General features: G+C 45.5%; 1 protein-coding gene across 5 annotated transcripts in view; it reads right to left on the bottom strand.

Moving 5' to 3' along the window:
* The window catches only part of FCHO2 (FCH domain only 2), a 532,544-nt gene that overhangs the window by 442,437 nt on the left and 67,217 nt on the right, over nucleotides 1-22,890 (bottom strand). For all 5 annotated transcript variants that reach the window (XM_029574710.1, XM_029574736.1, XM_029574720.1 and 2 more), the window contains exon 6: nucleotides 15,700-15,804. In XM_029574710.1, the coding sequence (XP_029430570.1) occupies nucleotides 15,700-15,804 (105 nt within the window). The remainder of the gene's footprint in view (nucleotides 1-15,699; nucleotides 15,805-22,890) is intronic.

The following is a 22,890-nucleotide window of genomic DNA, read 5'->3' as shown; positions in this document are numbered from 1 at the left end:
CAGCTTGGAGAAGAGACGGCTGAGGGGGGATATGATAGAGGTCTTTAAGATCATGAGAGGTCTTGAACGAGTAGATGTGAATCAGTTATTTACACTTTTGAATAACAGAAGGACTAGGGGGCATTCCATGAAGTTAGCAAGTAGCACATTTAAGACTAATCGGAGAAAATTCTTTTTCACTCAACGCACAATAAAGGTCTGGAATTTTTTGCCAGAGGATGTGATTAGTGCAGTTAGTGTAGCTGGGTTCAAAAAAGATTTGGATAAGTTCTTGGAGGAGAAGTCCATTAACTGCTATTAATCAAGTTTACTTAGGGAATAGCCACTGCTATTAATTGCATCAGTAGCATGGGATCTTCTTAAATTTTGGGTAATTGCCAGGTTCTTGTGGCCTGGTTTGGCCTCTGTTGGAAACAGTATGCTGGGCTTGATGGACCCTTGGTCTGACCCAGCATGGCAATTTCTTATGTTCTTATGTTGATGAGCATGTTCGAAGATGATCAATGTTTCCTTGCATAGGGTCCATGAACCAGACCCTCCTTGTTTGTTAATGTAAAACATCGCTACTTGATTGTCCGTATAGATCCATTACCCTGTGGCCTCTGAGGTGGTTTTGAAACACTTGGAGTGCGTTCCGAATTGCTCTGAGTTCTAATAAATTTATCTGCAGGGTCTGCTCTGAGATTGTCCATAACCCTTGCGTTTCGTAAATCTCGAGATGTGCTCCCTATCCCTTGCAAGATGCATCTGTGGTTAAGACTGCGTTGTGAGGAGGGGGACTGAATAATTTTCCCTTGGAAAGGGTGGAGTGTAGGAGTCACCATGTTATATCTTTCCTCATTTCGGATGTCATTGACATCCTTTGTGTCACTGGTTGTGAATGTTGTTTCCATTGTCGTTTTAATCCCCACTGCAGATGTCTCATGTGTAGTCTGGTGTTGGGAACCGTGAAAATGGCTGCCGCCATGTGACCCAAGACTACTAGAACTTGCCTCGCTGAAGGTTTCTGAGTGTTGTTCAACAAATAGAGAAGTTGACGGAGCTGTGTTATTCGCTCGGTTGGGAGGTATGACCAGTGGCGAGTGGTGTCCAGGCATGCTCCTATAAACTGTAGTTTTTGTGTTGGCTTTAGATGCGATTTCTGAACATTGATCACTAGTCCTAGTTCCTGTGAGCACTGGATCACCCGGAGGTGGTCGATCAAGAGGTCCGGAGTTGAGGCTATTATTAGCCAATCGTCCAGATATGGAAATATTGTCATACACTGTTGTCTGAGATGGGCCACCACCACAACCATGCATTTGGTGAAAACCCTGGGTGCAGCCGATAGTCCAAAGGGAAGAACCTTGTTCTGGTAGTGTTGATGCCTGTAGCAAAAGCATAGGTAACGCCAAGAGGATGGGTGGATTGGAATGTGTGTGTAAGCATCCATCAGATCGATGGAGCACATCCAGTCGTTGGGTTGAATCAGAGGTAGGATTGATTTCAAGGATGCCATCTTGAATTTCTCTTTGGTTAGGAATTTGTTCAACTCTCGAAGATCCAGTATGGGTTGAAGGCCACCTGATTTCTTGGGTATGAGGAAATATGGGGAGTAGAACCTTGAGTTCTGGGTTGTTGGAGAAATCAGTGCAATGGCCTTTTGTTTGTGAAGGAGAGCAATTTCTTCCCCTAGTTGTAATTGAGATCTCTGAATCTTTAGATTGGGAAAGTGAGGTAATGTGGGTTTTGTGGTAATTTGAAGTTGGTAACCTTGACGTACTATTTCCAAAACCCATTGATCGGATGTTATCCTCTCCCAGGCTGGTAAGCAAGAGTGGATTCTTCCAGGTGGTGTTTGTTGCGGTGGTGGTGGTGGCTGTATTATTAAAAAGATGGGGTTGACTTCACTGTGGCTGTTGGTGGTTGAGTTGTTTGTCTCCGATTCCATGGTTTACCCCTGCGTTGAAGAGGGATATGTTGTTGTTGTTGTGGCCGTTGATAAGACGGATACGTCTGTGGACTGAAAGATTGGTAAGACCTATAGGGTCTACGGGTATAGGATTGACGGCAATTAGATCCAAAATAACGGTGTGTGTTCGAATAAGTAGGTTGTGATGTTAAGGATTGAACTGCTAGAGCTTCGTCCTTCAATTTTCCCCACTGTCTCTTGAAAACGATCTCCGAACAGGTTGTCTCCTGTACACGGGAGGTTCGCTAGCTTTTCATGTAAGTCCTCCCTAATAGTGCTAGATCGTAGCCATGACCTCCTACGGGCTGCTATGGCTGTTGCCGATGCTCTAGACGATGTTTCGAATCCTTCGTAAATTGAACGCAGAAGGTGTCGAGAGCACTCCTCCATGTCATGGAGCGGCGGTAGAGTCTGGTCTGCTGTTGAGGACAGCATCCCCATTGGGGCCTGAATGCACTCATAAAGGTATTGTACCATATTTATTTTATATACCGTTGGGCGGACGATGTCCATCTCGACGGTTTACATTACATCAAGAATAAAACAGGAAAAGGAAAAAAAATACAAACTTCTCATAATTATAATTATCACTAAAACTATATTAAATTAACAATAAAACTATAAAATTACCACAAACTGAAGGAGCAGAGAATAAAAAGTTTAAAACATACTAAAAAAGTAAAAAAGATTAAGTGAAGACTTAAGGACCTGCTAAAAAAAAACAAAAAAAAACTTGTCTTGAAACTCCTCTACTCACTCTTGCTCATCTACATATGCTTGGCGGAATGACCATGTTTTTAGTTCTTTCCTAAATTGCTTCTTATCATGCTGCAATCTCAGTACCGTTGGCATTTTATTCCAGTATTTAGGACCCGCAATCGATAAAGCTTGCTCTCGAACTTCACATAGGTGAGCAGATCGAATGTTCGGGATTGAAAGTAATCCTTTGTTTGACGATCTCAAATTACGTTGTGGTACATGTAATCTTATTGCTGTATTTAACCAGTCTGTCACATCTCTGTGTAGAATTTTGTGAATAATACATAAAATTGATGCTGCATAATTCTGGCATTTAACATTGCGTTCTGATACATGTTCCTCCCAAATTCGTCCAAACATCCGTTATCTTTGGTCGGTGGATATGAAGTATGCGTTTTTGATTTTTTGAATCGCTGCATCGCAGACTCTACCACAATTGAAGAATGTGGTAAATGTGGCATAGAGTACGACATGTTTTCCGCATACAAAACTTGATGTCAGTCTTTCTTGAAACCGCTGTGAGGGAATGAGGTGTTTCCCAGGATTTTTGTAACACCTCTTGCGATGGTAGAGATGTGGGTTCTCCTGGGACATCAAATATTTTGAGGAGACCTAAGGTCTCTGATCTAAGATCTGTTTCCTTTTGGACCTCTAGGTGTAAGATAGTACCCAACTTTTCTAATAATTTTGGGTATGAGAGGTCTTCTGGAGGGGAATATGGTTCCTGTGGGTCGGAAGGAAATCCTGTAGATGATGATGGAGATGTTTGTGGGGACATGGAACGTATTGGTGTGTCCTGTTTTGGAATTGGCGAAGTTGGTCGATCTGGTACCAGTGATGAAGGAGGTTCAACCGATGGTTCTCTAGAAAGGTGAACACTCAGTTCCCTGGAACTTGTAGTAGATGGTTCGTTAGTCATCTTGAAAGATGATTCCAGGGTTTCATAGAAACCTGCCAAAGATTGAGATAGTTGCCAAAATGCTTCTTTCGTTTGGGGAGGCATTGCCAAACGACCCGTGTGTTTCGGTATGTGATGTGGTGTAGGCTCCACCGGGTTTGGTTGAGGTAGAGAATCTGGGACGCCGTGTGTTTTTCATATTGCCTCCTCTACAATCTTGGAAGAAGTGCTTGAGGATGTAGATACATTATAAGAAGTAACTTGTACAACTTCTCTATGTGACGAGGGCTTAGTACGTTTAACCTGAGAAGAAATGGAAGGAGAGGGACTGACATCCCACGCCCTGCCTTCTTGTGCAACCTTTTTATGGTGTGAATGACGGACATACTTATGATGATGAGCAGATACTGATCGTATGTGGGCCTTTTCTCTTGAAGGTGATAGTCTCCTATGTTTTGGTCGGGATCCTCTAGAGGACCGCGAAGTATCTGAGCGATGTGGCGTAGAATCGTGAGAGGTAGAACGAGATAACTTTGGGGATTCATGCTGTCGCTTTATCCCATGTTGGTTAGAGAGTTTAGCCCTAGGTGAGATTTGTTTTGGAGGGCTTCGTGCTCTCTGCGTTGGGCTCCTTGACGCCTTCGTGTATTCTTTCCTCGGTGCCGTATGTGCAGACGTCTTTGGCGCCGTGGCGTGCATCGAAATCTTCGGCGCCACAGCCTGCAATTGCATTGACGGTTCCGGTTCCGTATGCGTCAATGTCTGCGCCAGTGGCGCCATGGTCTGCGCCTTACGCGACCGATCATACGGCGCCTTCTTTTTTGACAAGGCCGATCGATCCCGATCCCTCGGATCAGAGCCCTGATTCGATGGCCTCGAGCGTCATGCTACCTCCTTACCTCCAGGCCTGGAGGGATGAGGATCCCACGATGCTGCTCTTCTTTGTGAGGGAGCCGGTGCCGTCGAGGGTCCAGGCGAAGAATGAGCCTCCGATGGCTCTGATAGGTTGATGAGTTCCCTCATCTTGTAGGCCCGCTGTCTCTGGGCCCTCAGGGACATGAGAGCTCAAAACTCACAATCTCCCTGACTGTGATCTGCTCCGAGGCAACGGTAACATCGGTCATGGCCATCCCTGACCGACATTACCTTGCCACATCGACAAGGCTTAAAGCCCGATTTCTTAGACATCTGGAAAAAAAAAATTTTTGAGGAGAAGTCAGCTCTGCGTGCGATCCCAGGTGCGGAAAGAACAGACTGAGGAGAATCTGTTACTTTCCTGCGCGGGAACACACACGCAGCTGCAGAGACTAAAAACCGAACCTCTGCTTAAAAAAGCTCCGCCTCCCAGACCTGATTGACAGATCCCATGACAGCATGGCTAATTCAGCCCTGCTATCAACGGGAAAAGTTCACATTGTGTTTCATTTTCTCACTGGATTATCTCCTGAGCATGGCATACCAGTAGGCCAATCTGACACTGACATATGGTCTCTGAAGACTGTAGTGCTTCCCTCTCCAGTTATAGTTGCTCAGTTTAGTTTAATTTACTTAATGAATCACTATTTAATTATTGTAAAGCAGAGTTGCTTACCTGTAACAGGTGTTCTCACAGGACAGCAGGATGTTAGACCTCACATATGGGTGACATCATCAGGATGGAGCCCAATCATGGAACACTTTTGTCAGTTTCTAGAACTTTGACTGGCACCTACTGGGCAAGCCCAGCAATGCACTGACCCTGCATCCAGGGACTGACCCTTCAGTCTTCTTTTTTCCACGCAGCAGTAGCCACACGGGTTAAGGTTGACAGGTGGGACCGAACATGGGTGTTCCCAGTTTCTTGTCAGCAGATCAAGCAGGATTTCATGTATAGGTATAGACAAGATTTCCTTAGGAGCATCAAGAAACTGGAGTACTTCCAGCATCTTGTGCCTAGAGTCCTCTTCCGTCTGAAGCTGAAAGCAAATAGTTTCAGACATTTCCTTTTTGAAATTAATAAAAAAGACAGATCTTCTGGTGGAGAGCGCCGTCTTTCATCTGGGGAAGAGGGCTCTGATGGTAGATCATCTGTATCCTGGGACAAATCATCAGTCCAAGGATTATAGGGCCGATCTCCAGCAGGGAGAAATGGTGCTAATCCTGAAGGACCAAGTCTAGGCATCGATGGAGGCACCAAAGGGACCGGTGACATCGATGGACGAGTCGGTGGTAAGATCCCAGATGGTGGAATGGGTATCTGTGTTTCCTCATCATCCGATGATAATAGGATCGGTATAGAAGGCACTGGACCCACCGGTGCTCTCGGTTCCATTGGAGGCAGGGTACCGATCAACGCATCCAGTCTACCTAGTAGCGGTGCGAGCGCTATGGGAATCGGATCGGTGACAGGTTCGGGGACTGGTACCGGCATCGATGAAGGATGGAAGCCCTGAAGTGCTTTACCGATGGCCTCTTAGATCATCCGATCCAATTCCTCATGGAAGCCTGGGGCGTGGAACCCTGGCACCGGCGTAGGAGGCAGTGCTGGCGTAGCCGGAGGGTCCACCGGTGAAGGTGGAATGCCTCGGTGACCCGGTCTCAGAAGAGGATGGGGCCTTTTCTGGATGGCGCTTCTTTGACAGTGGCTCTGTCCACGTCGATGCCGGGATCGACGGACTGAGCCTCCCGATGCCAGTATCGACGTTTTTCTCTGTCCTTTTCTTGAGGAGGCAATCGACACCTTTGGAATCGTCGACGCCGGTCGACCAGCAGCAGTGTCCCGGTGCTGGCAAAAAGCTGATGGCACCGGCTCGGACGACGTCAAAGCTATCGATGGAGTCGTGGTTTTAAACTGAAAGAGAAAGTCCATTTTCTCTAAACGAGCCTTACGGCCCTTCAATGTCATTTGGGCACATTTGGTGCAAGTTAGGACATCGTGGTCGGACCCCAAACACATAACACAGACCCGATGCGGGTCAGTGATGGACATTGTTCGAGTACAATCAGGGCACCGACGAAAACCAGACGCCATTGCTCCGACAAAAATTTAGCTGCGGTGTGGTTGATGGCCGGTAGGCCCCGAAGGGATAACTCGACGGGAATCGACCGGCACAAGGGTAAAACCTTACCTTTCGACCGCGGAGTATGGATATCGATAGGGGGACCCCTATGGGGTAAAATTTTTTTGAAAATTTTGAAAGAAGTTCCATGAGGAAAATTCCTGTCAGGAATCTCAAGAGCTCCTTAACCCGCGTGGCTACTGCTGCGCAGAAAAAAGAAGACTGAAGGGGGACCCCTGCTGGATGCAGGGTCAGTGCATTGCTGGGCATGCCCAGTAGGTGCCAGTCAAAGTTCTAGAAACTTTGACAAAAAAGTGTTCTGTGATTGGGCTCCATCCTGATGATGTCACCCATATGTGAGGACTACCATCCTGCATGTCCTGTGAGAATGATAGCAATGATGAAAATAATGGAGCAAGCTGACTGTGAGGCATTGCACTCACATGCTCAGTAGCCCTGCCTCCTGCATGGATTTCCTCATGCATAACAAGGAATGGCTGCCAAGTCTTATGCTCCTTGACGCCACCACCATCACCACCACCAAGAGAAATCACTAAAAGGAACAAGAATGCTCTTCAGTTTGCTGCCTCTGGCCATGAAACTTGAACCTAGCAAATTGAGATCAGATATCCAGATGGTTGCCGCTGGCTGTGTCGAAAGGGCACCCAGAAGGACATCCAGATGCTCTAGCAGGGATGCTAGCATTGAGGGCAGGGGCTTGGGCACCGTCAGCTCAACGCTCTGGAGAGCCTTAAGTACCGCATACTGCACCCTGCGGTCCAACTCCTCCTGAAAGTCTGGAGTGGCCAGACTGATGGAGGGAGACAAGGCATCACCGGCTCTTCCTCAGGTCTTCAAGGTGGCACGGTGCCCAACCCCAGTGTCGGTGGGGAATGCCTAAGACTACCAGGGGCATCAGAGGATGGGGCCTCTGATGGCCGGTGTCACTTCAGTGGTGGCTCAGCAGCCACCAATGCCATCCCGGAACCAGAGCTGCACGTCTTCGGTGACCGGTAGCAATGCTTGCTGGATCTCTTTCGGTGCTCGGCCCGGTCTTTCCTCAGCACCGAGGAAGTGGAAGATCCCGATGTCCAGGAGATTGGTGAGATCACAGAGGATCTTTCACCATCCCCTCGATCCTTGGAGGTACTGGCAAGAGGAACATCCAAGGGAAGCATGTCGGAAGGTTCCCAGTGACCTCTCAGCATCAATGGGACAGATGCAGGGGTAGAAGCAGACTTCCATCCTTGAAAAGTTTCTCCATCTTATCGAGGCGCGCACGACGCCCTTTGAGGGTCATCATACAGACGGCACACCGGATGTTGTGCAAGGCCCCCAGACAGAAGATGCAGACCTCATGCGGAGGCACCGACAAAAACCAGTCGACACCATGAAAAATACCCGGGGTGCGATCGATGACCTGCGGTCACAGCGAGGCAAGAGTCAGGAACCAACTGCAAAGTTGGAAAAAAGGCAATAGAAAAATCTACCACACAGAGGAGGCACCGACAGCGAAGGGGGACCTGACACTTATTGAGAAAACAAGAAAAAATGGAGAGCTCCACGACCGCAAGACAACTGCAGCACAGAAAAGAAGAGACTGAAGGGGGACCTTGCGTGGACGCATGGATAGTAGCAGACTGGGCATGCTCAGTCTGCTGTTCAAAGCTTCTAGAAACTTTGATAAAAGTTTTCCGTGCCATCGGATGATGTCACCCACATGTGAGGACTATCATCCTGTTTGTCCTAGGAGAATGACTGAATAGTTAAGGTGGAAATCCAACACCACATAAGACAAAGTTATGCTGCTCATCCATCACAATTTCTAAGACAAAATTTTGCATGAGATGGATAAGTCATTAGGGCCTGGAGCTCATTAATTCTGTGGGTTGATTGTGACAGCCACGTCAGGTACTTCAGCCTACAGGAGTCTAAAGCTCAAAAGGGACAAACTGGGCCCGAACTGGGAAAACTGGTAATGACGTCAGCGCACGTGTCTTTTAAAATCCCCCCACTTACGCAGTAGAAGCAGCATTTGCCCACGCAGGTATGAGTCCATTTAAAATTACGCACATTTGTGCATAGTCAGGCTATTTTATAACATGCACGCATATATTATAAAATGGCTACGTCCCTGGGTGCAGGCCAACAAATGCACGTACGTGTGCCCACATGCCGGTTTAAAAGTTACCATCATATAGTACTGTTACTTATTTACACATAGAATATTCATAGTAAAGGTAGTTAAACTCACTAACATCTGAATTAGAAGAGATGTTTTCTTTACTCCCTGTAATTCATGTACATCAAGACTATTTTAGTAATATGTGCAGAAGGGCCCTTTGAGGTCACACACTTATTTATAACATCTTTTATGTGGGTCCTTGAAAAGGTATGAAAGATTCCAGATTTCTCCAGGACTAATATAAAAACTAGAATTCTGCATTATATTTTTATATATCTGGTTTATAACCTGCAAATTCCAGTCAGACTGTTCACCACATCCATAATAAATAAATCACATACTGATAGCATCACAAAATACATACATTTACGGTAATCATTTTTTCATATGATCTTTAAATCAATTACACCTCTATATTTCCACAAACTTCAAAGAATTTTGCCTTTATTATTTTCTAAATCTTAAATGCTTGGTTTCAGCTTTCAATTCGCTATCTAACATATTTCAAAAGTCAGCCCAGCTATGGAAATCTCGCTATTTCCTTTTCCCTACTTTTTATACTTTTTAAAAGAAGTTATAACCATCAAATTCTGATTGGTAGACCTTAATTCACATACGGCTTACCATGTCTGCTAAACAATAGCCATCACTGTATATTCCTTTGTGGATCATGGTTAGAATTTTAAACTGCACTCTCTCTTGGGGGGGGGGGGGGGCAGGGGGTCATTGAAGCTGTAAGAAACTAGAACTAATTATTTTGTTATACCTCATCCCTGTCATCATCCTGGCCGCTGCATTTTGGACCAGCTACCGTACACGCAGGAGGATCTTTGGCATTACAATGTACAATACATTGCAGTAGTCCGCGTACATAATATTAAAGCTTGAACTACTGTCCTCAGGTTCATTACTAAAATATAGCTCTTCAAATGTCTTACTAACCTTAATTTTTAAAAGGCTGACTTGTTGATCATCCATAGCTATGGGTTTAATCCTATTCACAAGTCAACCTTAACTCCTATATTTCCTGACATACGGGCCGATACAGTAAAATTGCGGGAAAGCGGGCGAGCGCCTGCTCTCCTGTGTGCACGATACAGTATTTTATTTTATTAAAATTAGGGCCGGCGGTAAAAAGAGGCACTAGCGCGTCCCTAGCGCCTCTTTTTAGACAGGAGCGGCAGCTGTCAGCGGGTTTGACAGCCGACGCTCAATTTTGCCGGCGTCGGTTCTCGAGCCTGCTGACAGCCACAGGCTCGGAAACCACACGCCGGCAAAATTGAGCGTCGGCTGTCAAACCCGCTGACAGCCACCGCTCCTGTCTAAAAAGAGGCGCTAGAGACGCGCTAGTAATATCGCCATGATATTAAGTCAGAGGGTACACAGAAAAGCAGTTTTTACTGCTTTTCTGTGCACTTTTCCGGTGCCCGGAGAAATTAGCACCTACCTTTGGGTAGGTGCTAATTTCTGAAAGTAAAATGTGTGGCTTGGCTGCACATTTTACTTTCTGTATCGCGCGGGAATACCTAATAGGACCATCAACATGCATTTGCCCCTTACTGAATAAGGGGTAAAGCGAGCGTGTCCAAAACACACGTCTAATTGCGGGTTAACAGTGCGCTCCACCGGAGCTCCACCGGAGCGCACTGTACTGTATCGGCCTGAAAATTGGAATCTTCACATTATCAATTAATAAATGACAATCATTCTGTAGATCCAGATTTCTATTTTAAGCATTATTATTTTATGTACATTTATTACTATGTTATTCTTGCAAATGTAACCATTTCTTTCATACACTTGTTAAAATATCCTACAGGAATACTCCCATCTGGGTTACAACAAATATAAAACAGAATATCATCAGCATACATAAAATAGTTCAACCCCAAAACTTTCAATATTTTTCCCAAAGGGTGCAAACAAATATTAAATAAAATGTCTGAAAGTGCTGATTCATGTGGCACCCCTGTCACTAAATCTTTGCACATAAAACAATTTCCTAACCTTGTGAACTGCCTGACAAAAAAAAAAAAAAAAGATTTAAACCAATATTATGGAAGTGGCATCAATGGACCATAGTCAGTTCAGCAAAATCTTATGATTCACCGAGGCAAAAGCAACAGACACATTCAATTGGACCATTAAAACTGGTGACTCATCATCAGTACCCCTACGTATTGATTCAGTCAGTTAAAACAACAGCTACTCTGTGCTGTAGGCTTTTCTAAAGCCATATTAATTAAAATCCCTTAAGAATACTGTATTATGAACTTTAAGTATAAAACCAGATGTGATTTCCACTAACTGCAATATCTGGGCTACCTATATTCCTGAAGGATGGCAGATTAAACAGAAAGAGACTAAAAAACACCATCCATTTCTAGTTCTAAAATGTTAAAAGTAATTTTGTGGGTTTCAATAGGGTTCTATAAATGACCAATACCCTCCCCTGCTCTTACCCTCTCCACTCTGCCTTTCATACCTATATCCCAATGGGCACATCTAGTTTAATGCAATATCATCATCATCTGTGTGCCACAATTCTGTTATGAACAGGATTGTGGTAATTGGGAATGGCCACAGCTTGGGAAACAGCCAAGAGGACAGAAGGAGGCAGGACTCTGACTAGTTATGCCCTTGTATAGGTCCTCACCTGGAGTACTGTGTTCAGTTCTGGAGACCATATTTCAAAAAAAAAAAAAAAAAAGAAATAGGATAGAGGCAGTCCAGATAAGGGCAACCAAAATGGTGTGGTGTCTGATTGGAAGACTAATGAGGAGAGGCTAAAGGATATGAATATGTATACCCTTGAAGAGAGGAGGTGCAGGGAAGATACGATACAAACCTTCAGATACCAGAAAAGTTTTTATGATGCACGATCCTTGAACCTTTTCTGTTGGAAAGCAAGCAGTAGAACAAGGGGTCACAAAATAAAACTCAAGAGGGGGAAGACTTAGAACCAACATCAGGAAATATTTCTTCACAGAGAGGGTGGTGGATGCTTGGAATGCCCTTCCAGAAGAGGTGATAAAGAAGAATACAGTAAACAAATTCAAGAAGGTATGGGATAAACTCTAGATCCCTAAAGGCTAGAGGTGGAAATGAAGAAAAGGGCACATGGAGGTAAACCTGTATGAAGCAGCAGCTACTGCCCCTAACAGAAGGCACAGGGATTACTAACCTTAACCAATTAGCTTTCATGATTTTGACACAACTACAAGACCGCTCTCCGCTTTGACAGCAGGGGGGAAAAAGTCAGGGTCCTGACTTTAACAGCCTGAGGTACTAATACGCAAACATTAGAGGAAAATGTCCAGGATTGCTTCTATGGCCAAGTACAAAAGCATAGTACATTCAATCAGTATTGACTTAATTATCAAGAAGACCGCTCACCCTATAAAAGAGTTGACAGCATTAATTTTGATATGGGCTTCACAGTTTTTGATTTCCATTGTTAATATTACTAACCTTAACATAAGATTTGGGGGTAACCTGCATGGAACGGCATTTACTTCCATAAGAAACTTGCAGGGCAGACTGGATGGACCGTTTGGTTTTTTTCTGCCATCAATATTATGTTACTATGGTTCCCACACACCAAGTTTATTTACAGACAAAAATATAGTTCATAAAAGAAAAAAAGACTGCTTACTTCTGTAGACCTTAAAGCAGTTCAAAAGCAAACATAAGTAGTATGCCTGTATACTGGCTTCCTGCCTCCTGCCTGCGGCATCCCTAACCCTTCTGGGCCTTGCCTTATCCTATGGTGAGGAGAGACTCCCTAGGCCCACAATCCCTTGTGGTGTTGATTCTTAAGGAGGACCGGCCCAGATAGCAATGGCTGGTTCTTTAAGGTGTATAAAAAAAATCAGGGAAACACCATTCATTTTTTATATATTTACTGATCTTTTTATTTTTCACATATTCACTGGTTTTTTTTTTAACACATCCACTCATATTTTTTTACATATATCCAGTTTTTTATCTAGTTAGTTTTTTATATATCCAGTTTTTCACATATTCACTGGTTTATCCGATTGATATATTTACTTATATACCTTATACTGTTACGCTCAGGCTGTGTTCTGGTGTTGTGAACGCCACCCAGAAGGGTGGCTCCAGGTGGAGAGAGATAGGGATGGCTGGGAGCAGTGTCAGGGTCCAGGCTGGGTCAGAGCAGGCAGCAAGCAACAGTGTCAGGGTCCAGGCTGGGTCAAGGCAGGCGGCAGGCAACAGTGTCAGGGTCCAGGCTGGGTCAGGGCAGGCGGCAAGCAACAGTGTCAGAGTCCAGGCTGGGTCAGGGCACCTAGTAGTAAGACAGAGAGCCCGAAGGCCACACACACACACACACGGCAAGGCAGAGAGCCCGAAGGCCACACACACACACACGCACGGCAAGGCAGAGAGCCCGAAGGCCACACACACAGCAGGGCAGCGGGCCAGGGGGCCCCACACGCACACAGTAGGACAGCGGACCCAAAGGCCTCACTCACACGGCAGAGCAGAGGGCCCGGAGGCCTCACTCACACGGCTGGGCAGAGGGCCCGAGGACCGCACGCGCAGTAAGCAAGGCAAGGCAGGGCAGAAGGCCCGAAGACCACACACAGCACAAGGCAAGGCAAAGCAGGATAGAAGGCCCGAAGGCCACACACAGCGCAAGGCAAGGCAAAGCAGGGTAGAAGGCCCGAAGGCCACACACACAGCGCAAGGCAAGGCAAAGCAGGGTAGAAGGCCCGAAGGCCACACACACAGCGCAAGGCAAGGCAAAGCAGGGTAGAAGGCCCGAAGGCCACACACCGCGCAAGGCAAGGCAAAGCAAGGTCCAAGACCACATGCACAGCAAGCAAGGAAGGCTAGAGCAGGGAGCCCAGGCGAGCTCGATGCCGAAGCACTGAGGGAACTGCCAGGCAGGGAGATAAAGGGAAGTCCTGAACATAGAGCGAACAAGGGAGATGGACTGGGCCCGACAGGAGAGCCAGCTCTAGAGGGACCCCTGGTGGTGAGGCGGTTGCACAGCAGCCATAGCCATAACATATACTTTATAAGGTTAGATCCTTTTTGTGGCCGATCCATGATATTAGCCTCTTTTTTATTTTGGCGCCAAAAACGCCATTTAAATAGCAGGAATGAAGCGGCGCAAGTCATTTCCTGTTTGGAGTTTAACTTATCGCTACGGGCTTTTAAAATCTACCCCAATGGTTATACACACATTTATTTTTTGTTTATTTTTTTATTTTTAGCATACACAGTGAAGTCCATCTACTGGATGCAGTTATCTGTGCATCCTGTGCTATAGGTATTTATTGATATTTTTCAGATGAACCTTTTTTTCCATTTTGCTCTCCTTTGGGTAGTTTTTAATTTTATCATGTAATCACACTTTTTCATAGATTGAATTCATATATATATATAAACACTAAAAGAGAATGTAAATTGTTGTATTTCTGTGTTTTTAAGTATATGGCTACATTTCAGTATGTCTTTATTATTTAATTTACTATTTATCATTTTTTATTATTTCAATTCATGTTGGTATATATGGCTTCATACGTCTTAAATGTTTTTAAATGTATTTATATGTATATATTTGTTTATATATGTTCTATATGTGTTTTTAATAGCCCCTGAAGCAGCTCTTTCGAGCGAAACTCGGCCTGAGTCGGGCTGTCCTGATGCTTAAAGAATTAAGATTCCGTGGTGTTTACCGGTTGCTACAGTAATATTGGACCAGTTTCCGGTGTGTTTTTTTGGACCTTCCCTATTTCACTATTATGTCTATTTATAAGAGAGGAAAAGACTTCAGCACTGTTTCTGACTATGTATTTCATCAAGTCTAACACCAATCGTTGCAATCATATGTCAAAAAAAAAATCTCTCTTTTTTAACTATAAGTAAAATGTGTATTATTTTATTAATCCTTTAAAAACTTTTTAAGAATCTATTCTGAGGTAGTTTCCTATATAATCCCTTACAAGGATATCTAGACCATAATCCTGAATGTGACTGAATTTTCTCCCCTTTCTTTCTAACTGAGCAAGTATTAACATAACCAGTTTTAAACTGCTCTCTTGTATAGCCATCCTGCAACGTTTAGCATGTAGCAGAATATGTAAATATAACTATGTAACCATTTATGCTACAGGAAGTAGGCAATACTCTACCAAAAGTACATCCTCAGACTTAGCAGATGGGTTACAACAGAGCAATACTAGATAAATATTTATAGGGTATAAACATGGACATTAACATCTCAGAAGGAGAAAAGGGCATTCCTGTTAAATATCTGCTGGCTTCCACCATTTTTCTCAATACTTACTGCTGTGGGCTACCTATATGATGCCACTTCATTTCTGATCAATCGATTAGCTGGTGAGTGCATCCAGCACTAATTCTTTCAAGTACTAACAATGAGACATCTGATTAGAATAGTCTGAACACAATGATCTCCTCTATCAAACTTGAATCTCCAGGCATGTCATTGCTGGGCACTACATTAAAATAACCTCTTTCATAATGAGAACATTTGCTATATCCTTAAAGATAAGCTCACACGTTTGTTACCTATTATTCTACTGTTTTTAATAGCTGCACTATGCATCTTCCTTCAGCTTAAATGTCCAAAATTGTTCATATTATCCAATAAAAAGACAACATAATGAATGCTACAGATTCACAACTGAAACTCGGATCTATCTTTTTTTCTTATTAAAATCTCTAATTATGGATTATTCATCTGGAAACCAACTGCAATTTAATGTTGCATATGAATAGAATTTGATATTGAGATGCATACTAATTTTCAGGTACATATAAAAGATTTTACTGGCACAAAGTTACAGTTGCAGTTTGTATTTGTGTAACTCACCTGGGCAGTTTCAGTCATTTTCTGTTCAAAATCTGTTTTAGCTGCTGCATATTTTTCCACATAGAGTTTGTAAGTGTCTGTAGCTTTCTTTACTTTTGTCCCCACCTATACAACAGAAAAAATTGCATTAAAAAACTAAATCAGGAAGCATTTATATTGCTAAAGAAAGGATGGTTAAGTTGTGTATGTAAATATAAATTCACTTCAAAGCTTATTCATATATGGGCAAAAAAAAAATAGCTCAGCATTAAAACTGTGTGCTGATATTCAACACAAGCTTTTATTTGTTAACTCCCAATGCAGTAAGCTAATAGTATGCTAATGATTCAGGAGTTAGAAAATGCACACAAATCAGAAAGTGTGTGCAAAGAAAAGGCTTAACACAAAAAAAAAAAAAACACAACATGATTTATGCGGATAATTGTACATGGTTTGTGCGCACAAATCATGTTTTTGCACAGATATTTGTGTGTGCATAAATCATATTTAGGGACCTTAGTTTTCAGTTTTTTATTTTATTTTTACCCTGAATTTATCAGTGTTTATCAGAATTTATTACTACAAGAATAAAGCAGAGTTGCTTACCTGTAACAGGTGTTCTCCCAGGACAGCAGGATGTTAGTCCTCACATGTGGGTGACATCATCAGGATGGAGCCCAATCACGGAACACTTTTGTCAAAGTTTCTAGAACTTTGACTGGCACACTGAGCATGCCCAGCATGGCACTGACCCTGCATCCAGCAGGGGTCCCCCTTCAGTCTCGTTTGTAGTAAAAGTACGAGCGAAAAATAAAATAATGAAACATAAGAGAACCCAACTCCGCGGGGTCACAAGTGGGTTTCGTGAGGACTAACATCCTGCTGTCCTGGGAGAACACCTGTTACAGGTAAGCAACTCTGCTTTCTCCCAGGACAAGCAGGATGGTAGTCCTCACAGTGGGTGAATAGCAAGCTACAGGATGCCCGAAAATACCTAACGACATGCAACAGGTACAACAACTGTGGTAGTTTTAGTGAACAGGGCAGCCTGATCATCTCCCTGGGTTGCAGAAAGGAAGTTGGTTATTAGATTGGAAACAAATTACGCAGGACTGACTGGCGGAAGATGGAATCCTGTCTGCCAGCCTTGTCGAGACAATAATGAGCTGCAAATGTATGGAGAGTGCTCCATGTGGCAGCTCTGCAGATGTCAGCAAGAGGTACGGAACGGAGGTGTGCCACTGACGTTGCCATTGCTCTCATGAATGCGCTTTTATGCGTTCCTGTAGAGGGAGACCTGCTTGTTGATAGCAAAAAGAAATGCAATCCGCTAGCCAGGTGGATAGAGTCTGTTTGCCTACCGGAGCACCCAATCTGGTTTATCAAAAGAGACAAATAATTGGATGGACTTCCTACGGGCTGCAGTGCGATCTAAATAGAAGGCAAGAGCGTGTTTACAGTCCAAGGAATGGAGAGCTCGCTCACCTGGCTGTGAGTGAGGTCTTGGAAAAAAGGTAGGAAGTGTTATGGATTGATTTAAATGGAAATCCGAAACTACTTTTGGAAGAATTTAGGGTGAGTACGGAGTACCACACGGTCGTGAAGAAACCTGGTATACGGTGGGTATGTTACCAGTGCAGGTAGCTCACTGACTCTGCAAGCTGACTTTATGGCCACTAGACAGATCACCTTCCAAGTGAAATGTCGAAACTCGCAGGAATGTAACGGCTCGAAAGGATGTTTCATGAGTCGTGCTAGGACAACATTAAGATCCCATGCTGGAACTGGAGGACGCAGTGGAGGCTTAAGTTTTAGCAAGCCTCTCATGAAGCAAGCTACAAGGTGGTTGCGCCGAAATCGGGGCATTCCCTATACCCTTGTGGTAAGCGGCTATTGCGCTAATATGTACGTGTATGAAGTTTGTAGGTCAGACTCTGAGAGAAGCCAAAGGTAGTCCAGGAACCTTATTGTAGGACAGGAAAAGGGATCTATTTCTTTTGTTGGGCACCACGAGGAGAATCTCTTCCATTTTGAACGATAAGATCTCCTAGTAGAAGGCTTTCGTGAAGCTACAAGGACTTGGGCCACATTGTCAGAAAGGTTCAAAGATTGTAGAATCAACCTTTCAACATCCAAGCCATCAGGGACAGTGAGTGGAGGTTGGGATGACGCACAGACCATTGTTCTGTGTTATCAGAGTTGGATCTGTGCCCAGGTGAATTGGTTGCTGGACTGATAGGTCGCGCAGGGTGGAGAACCAAGCCTGACGTGGCCAGTGAGGGGCTATGAGATTCTTGCTGATGAGTGGGAGAGTAGGCGTAGAGGAGACCCGCTGCCCACAAGTGGGCGAACGCATCCCGTGGAGGTGTATTGCTGCTGCGGTGTAGAGAGTAGAAATTGCTCACCTTGCAGTTGTGTACTGATGCAAAGAGGTCTAAATGCGGGTGGCCCCACTTGTGAAATATTCGGTTTGCTACCGTGGGATTTAAGGACCATTTGTGGGGATGAAAGGTCTGAATGAGATTGTCCACTATCAGACTCGCCACGCCTGTCAGATAGGTGGCTCTCAGTAGCATGGAATGGGAGAGAGCCCAGGCCCAGATCTGTGCTGCCTCCTGGCATAGCAGGTAAGAGCCTGTGCCCCCTTGTTTGTTTAGATACCACATTGCTACCTGATTGTCTTTCCAAGAAAATAATCCTGATCCAAACAGACAATCTCGAAACGCGAAGAGGGCATATCGAATTGCTCGGAGCTCCAAAACGTTTATCTGGTGCTTTGCTTCCGCCGTGGTCCAGGTTCCCTGGGTTTGGAGGTTGTTGACATGGGCTCCCCAACTCAGGGTGGAAGCATCTGTTGTCAAAGTAATTTGAGGTTGTGGATGTTGGAAGGGCAGTCCTATCAGTAGAATGGACTCTTATATCCACCAAGCTAGGGAGAGACTAAGCTGGCTGGTGACATAGACAATGTGGGACATATTTTGACTTGATTGTGACCACTGGGACTAAGTCCATTGCTTTACTCTCATGGCCAGCCGAGCCATGGGAGTCACATGAACCGTGGACGCCATGTGACCCAGTAAAGTTAATAAATGACAAGCTGAAGTGGTTCGACAAGTCTGCATTAACTTTGCTAAGTTTGATAACGTAAGTGTTCTGTCCCTTGAAGAAACTCTTTTGCCTGGATGGTGTTCAGTTCTGCTCCAATGAACGATAGGTTGTGTGATGGAGTCAGATTTGATTTGGGATAGTTTATTAGAAACCCCAAGGATTGTAGCAGGTTGATAGTGAAACGGAGAGAGTAAAGTACTACATTTTGAGATGGACCTCTGATGAGCCAATCGTCTAGATACGGATAGACGTGTTTATTGCATTGTCGCAAATGGGCTGCTACTACTGCCAGGCATTTGGTAAATACCCAAGGTGCCGATGCAAGGGCGAATGGTAGCACTTGGTATTGAAAATGATTGTGGCCTACTGTGAATCTGAGGTATTTCCGATGAGGAGAGTATATGGCAATGTGGGCATAAGCCTCCTGAAGGTCTAAAGAGCAGAGCCAATCTCCCTGTTGCAGAGGGAGCATGGTGCCCAGGGTTACCATTCTGAACAGCTCTCTTTGGAGATGCTTGTTTAGTGCGCGGAGGTCCAGGATAGGACGAATGCCGCCTGATTTTTTTGGGAATTAGGAAATATCGGGAGTAGAACCCTTGACCCCACTGCTGTCGAGGTACTGGTTCTACAGCATTGGATTGCAGAAGGGTCGAGAGCTCTGTCTCGAGAAGCGAAGAGTGGTTGTTGAGATTTGACACCGAATCTGGTGAAGTGTTTGGTGTCATCGTGAGGAAGTTTAGATGTTACCCCCAGTTGACCACAGTTAGTACCCATTGGTCTGTGGTAATAGTGCTCCATATCTTGGCAAAATGACACAAACGGCCTCCCACCAGAATAGTTGTGGCAGGTGAGGGTTGACTGCTGCTCTCTAGAAGGGAGTCAAAACCCCAAAACTGGACCAGTCTGTGGAGTTGGCTGGGGTTTCGGGGCTCTGGATTGTCGAGGTTGACCTCTTTATGGAGGTCCAGGTTGCAAGCACGGGATTGAGATGGATAATACCTATGTGGTTTGTTGGAAAATCTCCTAGGATCCCGCTTAAAAGATCTCTTGGTAGTGGATGGGAAGTCCGCAGGGAGAGCAGACAGTTGACGCAAGGTGTCGTGGTGATCTTTTAAATTGTGCAACTGTTTCCTGGATCTTGGCGTTAAATAAGTTGTCCCCTGCACGTGGAAGGTCTGCCAACCTTTCTTGGACTTCCTGGTGTAAGTCAGAGGACTTGAGCAATGCACAGCATCTGGCACTTATGCCAGCTGCAGATACCCTGGAGGCAGTGTCGAAGATATCATACGCTGCTCTCACTTCATGCTTCCCAGTATAGGGTCCTTTCTGAAGGATGTTGCTACGTCCTTCTTGGACTTCATCTGGGAAGGTTTCAGAGTATTCCTAGACTTTTTTCCAGAGATTTCTAGAGTACTGAGTCATATAAAGCTGATAAGCTGCTATGCGTGCTATCAGCATGGAGCCATGGAAGACTCTTCATCCGAAGGCATCCAAAGACTTCTGTTCCTTACCTGGAGGTGCAGAACAATGAGGTCGGGATCGTTTGGACTTCTTCTGAGCAGACTCTACAACCACAGATTGATGGGGTAGTTGTGTCTTTTGAAACCCCGGAGCTGACTGGACTAGGTAAGTGGCATCAGCTTTTCTATTTACCGGTGGAACCGTGCCAGGATATTCCCAGGTGTGTTGTAGCAAGTCAAGAAGCACCTCATGAACTGGAACTGCCATGACTTCCTTAGAGGCATCGACAAATTGCAATACCTCCAGCATTTTGTGCCTGGCATCCTCCTCCATTTGCAAATTAAAGGGAATGGTTTCAGACATTTCTTTGATGAAATTTGCAAATGTTAGATCTTCAAGAGGGGAGGGACGGCATTCTTCTGGGGGTGAAGGTTCTGAGAGGAGTTCATCCGAGTCCTGAGAATCAGAAGAATCATCACCACAGGGAACATAAGGTGCATCACCAGCACCTCGAGGGTCTGCAGGTTGAGGTATAGATCCAAACCCAGCCGGATCTGGAGGTGGCACCGATGGGAAGCATGGTGGCACCGATGCGGGCACAGATGCGGGTGATGGCATCGATGGAATCTGTGTTTTCAAAGGATGTTGGGGCAGTAGCAAGACCGATGGTCCTGGAACCGGCTCCGGCATCGGTAAATTTGGTTCCTCATCAGAGGACAATGGAATAGGCATCGGTGTCTGTGCCGATGGCATGGCAGGAAGTGGTGCCGATGGTAATGCACCAATGTAGGTATCCAGGAGTTTGAGAAGCGGAGCAAACATGGTAGGCATCGGGCCGGGCGCCGGTATGGGGGCCGGTGCCGGTGGAGACTAAAATCCCCGAAGTGCCTTGAGTATTGCCTCTTGGACCATCCGGTCCAATTCCTCCCGGAAGGCTGGCATTGGTAGCGCAGCCACCAGGGGTGGAGGCTCAGAGGGCATCGCCGGAGGGTCCACATGTATTAGTGGAGTCTCGGCTCCCAGCACCGGTTTCGGTGGGGAACGCCTCGGTGTCCCGGGTCCAGAGGGGAATGGGGCCCCTTCTCCCCGGGACTTCTTGGCCGGTGGTTCTGTCGGGGCCAATGTTGATGGCCTACCGGAGGTGACATCGGAGGAAGTGCTCCAATGGTAATGATGGTGCTTTTCCCCGATGTTCGGTCCGTTCCTTCTCAGGCACCAATGAGGATGATGTCGATGCCTTCGAGCGAAAAGATGGTGAAGGAAGTTCACTGGTGACCTTATGGTGCTGAGACTTAGATGGCGACAGAGTCGTTGAAGATGAAGGCTTCCGACAGTGTAGCCTTGGCCAAGGTCGATGGAGACACTTTAAAAAGGAGTTCCATCTTCTCCAAGCGGGCCCTGAGGCCTTTTGGCATCATTTGGGCACAGCTAGTAAACTGTTGGATGTCATGAACAGGGCCTAAGCACAAAATGCACACGTCGGGCGGGTCCGTAATGGACATGTTTCTCGGGCATTCGGGGCACTTTCGGAACCAGGTGACCATGATTTTTGAAAAATATAGGCGGCGCGCGGTCAGTGGTCATCTGGCACAGATGAAAAATCACCGCTGGGAGCCGACCGCAAAAAACTGGGTAAACTTAAAGGCGTCAGAGGTCGGTGGTCGATGGGGGACCCCAAGATGGGGGAGCTCCAGAATCCACGAGGCTACTGCTGCGCAGAAAAAAAAAAAAGAGACTGAAGGGGGACCCCTGCTGGATGCAGGGTTGGTGGCATGCTGGGCATGCTCAGTGTGCCAGTCAAAGTTCTAGAAACTTTGACAAAAGTGTTCCGTGATTGGACTCCATCCTGATGATTTCACCATGATTGGGCTCCATCCTGATGATGTCACCCACATGTGAGGACTACCATCCTGCTTGTCCTGGGAGAATAGAAAATCTGGTCACACTCCTGGTAAAGCACAGGTTTGACCACTTTCTGCAAGAGTGGTGATTCCATTTCCAACTACAGTTTGGCAGACTGAGAAAATCAGAGTTGAAGAATGTAATCAGAGGAGAGCGAGAGAAGCATAAGTAGCAGCCATGTTCCACAATTTTCAGGACCCACTGGTCCTTGATGATATGGAACAATTCCAGAAGGAAGAATTGAACTAACCCCCTCCACCTACCCACCACCACACACACACATACACACACTGGAGGAAGAGTTTAGGTGGGCCTCAAATTCATCAAAAACTGGTGCTTGTCTTTGGCTGTGTCAGCTGCTGAGCCTTGGGCTTTTCCCTCTTCGGAACTTAAGCAGGAAACTACTGCTACTAGAAAGTGGAAGCCTGTAATGGAAGCCAGCTCCAACGTGTTCCGTCCCACTTGTGTAGACAATCCCCATCATCTAGCACAGCAATTCTCAACCAGTGTGTCACAAGACAACAATGTGTCACCAAGTACCAGCAGGTGTGTCGCAGCTCCCGGTGTCCCACTGCCCAGGTTGTGCTTCCCTTCTCGCTTATTCCCACCCCCGTGGGCCAATGGGAAGCCTCCTAACTTCCTGCCCCCACTGGCCAATGGAAAGCCTCCTCCCTTCTTCCTGCCAGTGAGAGTAGGAAGAAGGGAGGAAGCCTCTGACTGGTGGTGGGAAGGAAGAAGGGG

The sequence above is a fragment of the Rhinatrema bivittatum genome, chromosome 1 (genome assembly GCF_901001135.1).
Source record: "Rhinatrema bivittatum chromosome 1, aRhiBiv1.1, whole genome shotgun sequence".
Taxonomy (NCBI): Eukaryota; Metazoa; Chordata; class Amphibia; order Gymnophiona; family Rhinatrematidae; genus Rhinatrema; species Rhinatrema bivittatum.
This window is presented reverse-complemented; position numbering and strand designations above follow the sequence as displayed.